Source organism: Onychomys torridus, chromosome 8, assembly GCF_903995425.1.
Source record: "Onychomys torridus chromosome 8, mOncTor1.1, whole genome shotgun sequence".
NCBI lineage: Eukaryota > Metazoa > Chordata > Mammalia > Rodentia > Cricetidae > Onychomys > Onychomys torridus.
In genome coordinates, this window is record NC_050450.1 from 57,574,643 (window position 1) to 57,577,829 (window position 3,187).

The 3,187-nt window shown below is 52.1% G+C and overlaps 1 protein-coding gene across 1 annotated transcript; it reads left to right on the forward strand.

Moving 5' to 3' along the window:
* Positions 1-211: 211 nt before the first annotated feature.
* On the forward strand, positions 212-2,465 carry Rnf227 (ring finger protein 227). Its single transcript, XM_036196405.1, has 2 exons — positions 212-901; positions 1,005-2,465. The coding sequence occupies exons 1-2, from the start codon at positions 385-387 to the stop codon at positions 1,058-1,060; spliced, it is 573 nt and encodes a 190-aa protein (XP_036052298.1). The 5' UTR covers positions 212-384; the 3' UTR covers positions 1,061-2,465.
* The last annotated feature ends 722 nt before the right edge of the window (positions 2,466-3,187 follow it).

Genomic DNA, 3,187 nt, shown 5'->3' on the forward strand with positions numbered 1-3,187 from the left:
TGTGTGCAGGAGGGGACCTGGGGATCTGCTCCACGTTTAATTATGGCGCCGGTGTTTTGCTGGGGGTGAGGAGTTCGCCGAGGGGGCAGTGGGTGGTGCGTGTCCCCTCCCCCTTCCCTCGGGCAGTTCTGGCATCGTGTGGGCATTCAGCCCGCTTGCGCCTCCACTCAGTGCATTCCCAGCCTCGCGCCTCCACCGCCCCAACGCGTGCCACGGAAGGGAGCGGCCGATCTGGTGCGTGACGCCTCGAGGGTGGGGCCTCACTATTAAAAGGGGGCAGAGGCGGCGGCGCCGGCCCCAGGCCCCAGCCCTGGCCCACGGAGGGCCGCTTGTTCTGTCTCCTGGACGCCGCGGGATCGACGTCCGCGGGTCACAGCGGCCACCATGCAGCTTCTGATGAGGGTGCCTTCTCTTCCCGAGCGGGGTGAGCTGGACTGCAACATCTGCTACCGACCCTTCAACCTTGGGGCCCGCGCGCCCCGCCGCCTGCCCGGCACGGCGCGCGCCCGCTGCGGCCACACACTGTGCACCGCTTGCCTGCGGGAGCTGGCGGCCCGGGGCGACGGCAGCCGCACGGCCGCGCGCGTGGTGCGCCTGCGCCGCGCTGTCACGTGCCCGTTCTGCCGCGCGCCCTCCCCGCTCCCGCGCGGCGGCGTCTCGGAGATCGCGCTGGACCCCGGCTTGTGGTCACGGCTGGAGGAAAAGGCGCGCGCTGAGCGCGAACGAGACCCGATGGGGAGCCTGGCCAAGGAAAGCGGAGACAACGGAGAGGACGACGGCGGGGACGACAAGAGCGAGAAGGGGGCGGGACCTACAAGTGCGGGTTGGCGCGCGGTTCGCCGAATCTTGGACAGGGTCCTGGCGCCGGCGCGCCGCTTGCGGCGTCCGTTGCCTAGCAATGGTGAGGGGCCGCCTAGGGAGGATGCTGGGCACCGAGCGCCCAAGAATGCTGCTGGGTCAGGTTGCATCCTCACGCCGCCACTAATCCTTCTTCTTTCCTCCAGTGCTCTACTGTCCAGAGGTCAAGGACATTGCCCACATGACCCATTGCACGCTGTAACCGAAGAACCTGGGAGCTATGGCAGAGAAGGCAAGTGGGAGCAGCGTCTTCTTCGGGCGTGATGTCAAGACTACCTACCCCCTCTGATGCTGGAATTGGTAACGTTCGCGATGGAGTTGAACAGAAGTACCCTAGGTGGTGCGAATTTGGAGCGGCGGAGCGGCGGAGGCTCCTAGACTGCCAGCTTTACATTGTGTTCAGGATGGCCGTGGCCAAAGGCTAATAGAAACGAAGTGTACCATAATGTGGGAAGAAAACATGCAGAGCTATAGCTTTCCCATTTGTTCAGGGAGGCAGTGGTGTAAGCAGCACATCCTGTTTTAGCAGTGGTCAGTGGTTGGAAATGTTTACTTTAAAAAAGACAGGACAGGGGGTAAGTTAATGATGTCAATCTCACTTGCCTGGTTATGTGTGTGTGCTGGCATGCCATCTTCCCACTCTTGGTTCCTTGTTCTAGAAGTTACTGTGTCGCCTCTCTGATTATAATTGGAAGCCTTGCATACACAGTCTCCCTAAGGCAGGTACGAAAATGTCCAAGTGGTGTTTATATGAGGCCTTAATTAAGGCTTATCAAGGACGGGTGAGCCACTTGATAAAGGAATCAAAATTTAACCTTTATCTGTTATCTTTACAGACTCTGTAGCGATACTGGGGGAAAAGATGTTCACATAATTTTAAGTTGGTGTCCCATAATGGGATATTGCTTATCATGTGATTAGTTCTATTTTAAAGCCCTGTAAATATCTTACTGTAGACTTAAAGTCCAGACCAACAGTGTTGGTCTCACAGCTTGCTAGAAGTGCAGAATTTCAGGACCCCAGTCCACACTCCCTGACTACATTTTCAGAATCCCAGGTGATCTGTGTGTCCGAAAGAAGCACTGGCTTAGATCTTAGTCACTCCAGGATGTCGTCACCATCTGTGGGTGGAACGTTTAAAACACTAACGACATACTGCTTTAGAGTTCTAAAGTAACATTCTATTGTGGAAGAAATTTTTTTTTCTGAGCTAAAAATGTGAATTTACAATAGACCTCAGTTTTCAGAGGTCTTTAAGAGCTTTTTATTGACAATAATTTATCTAGTTATAGAGTATAGACCTCTGTTTAAAAAGTCTTGTCATTTTTCCTGTCCTTAATTTCAGCTCAGTGTTGTCTTTTGGAGTCCCCTCATGTGTCCGTTGTGATGTGCCTTATTGTCAAATTTCTGTGTATGTGCTGTCAAAGGGAATGCTACATTTATTTTCCAACATTTTATGTTTTCAGTATTTCCAGAGTGTAAATTCCAAATGACTATCTTCTCTAGGGCCAAAAGCAGTGTTAATGTATAATATGTACTCAAAAAAAATGTTTGCTGAATTTATTTTTAATGTAAGTCTCAAGAATAAAGTATCTGGGCTCACTCGACCTGTGAAAGGCTGTTACTGAATAATACAAAGTATCGTCCAGCAGTTTAAATTCTTCACAAGTGACACCAGACTGACCCCAGTTCTTTAAAACAAAATTTAAATAAAAACTTTCTGCTTCATAGCGATTGAACCTGTGGGGCTGTAGTGACCTCTACTGACTCTTGGGGGAAGCAGTTTTCAGTGTTAGGCATGTCTCCCTCATGTCAGGAAGGCTGCTCTGCTCACCACTTAGCATTTGTGGCTTCAGGGATCCTGCTGCTCACCAACTCTACACTGAGCTCATGATGTGGTTGGTATTGGGAAAAGTCTTATTTTGATTCCTGAATGGAGGCCGTGGTAGCACACACCTTTAATCCCAGCACTCGGGAGGCAGAGGCAGGTGGATCTCTGTGAGTTCCAGGCCAGCCTGAGCTACAGAGTGAGATCCAGGACAGCCTGGGACACACAGAGGGACTCTGCCTCCCCCCCCCCCCCCCGGACACACAGAGGGAGTAGTGGTGCTCCTTTGATTCTTAAATGCTTTAAGAGATCAAGGCCAGCCTTGGCTACAAAGGAAGTTCCAGGACAGCCAGGGATACAAAGAAAAACCCCGTCTGAAAAGCCAAACAGAAAAAGGGTGGGGTGGGGGTTAATAAGATGAAATCATACAGAGCAATAATCTTTCTTACTGTCTTACCTCCATACAAGATCCCCCCCCCCAGGTACAAACGACAACACACA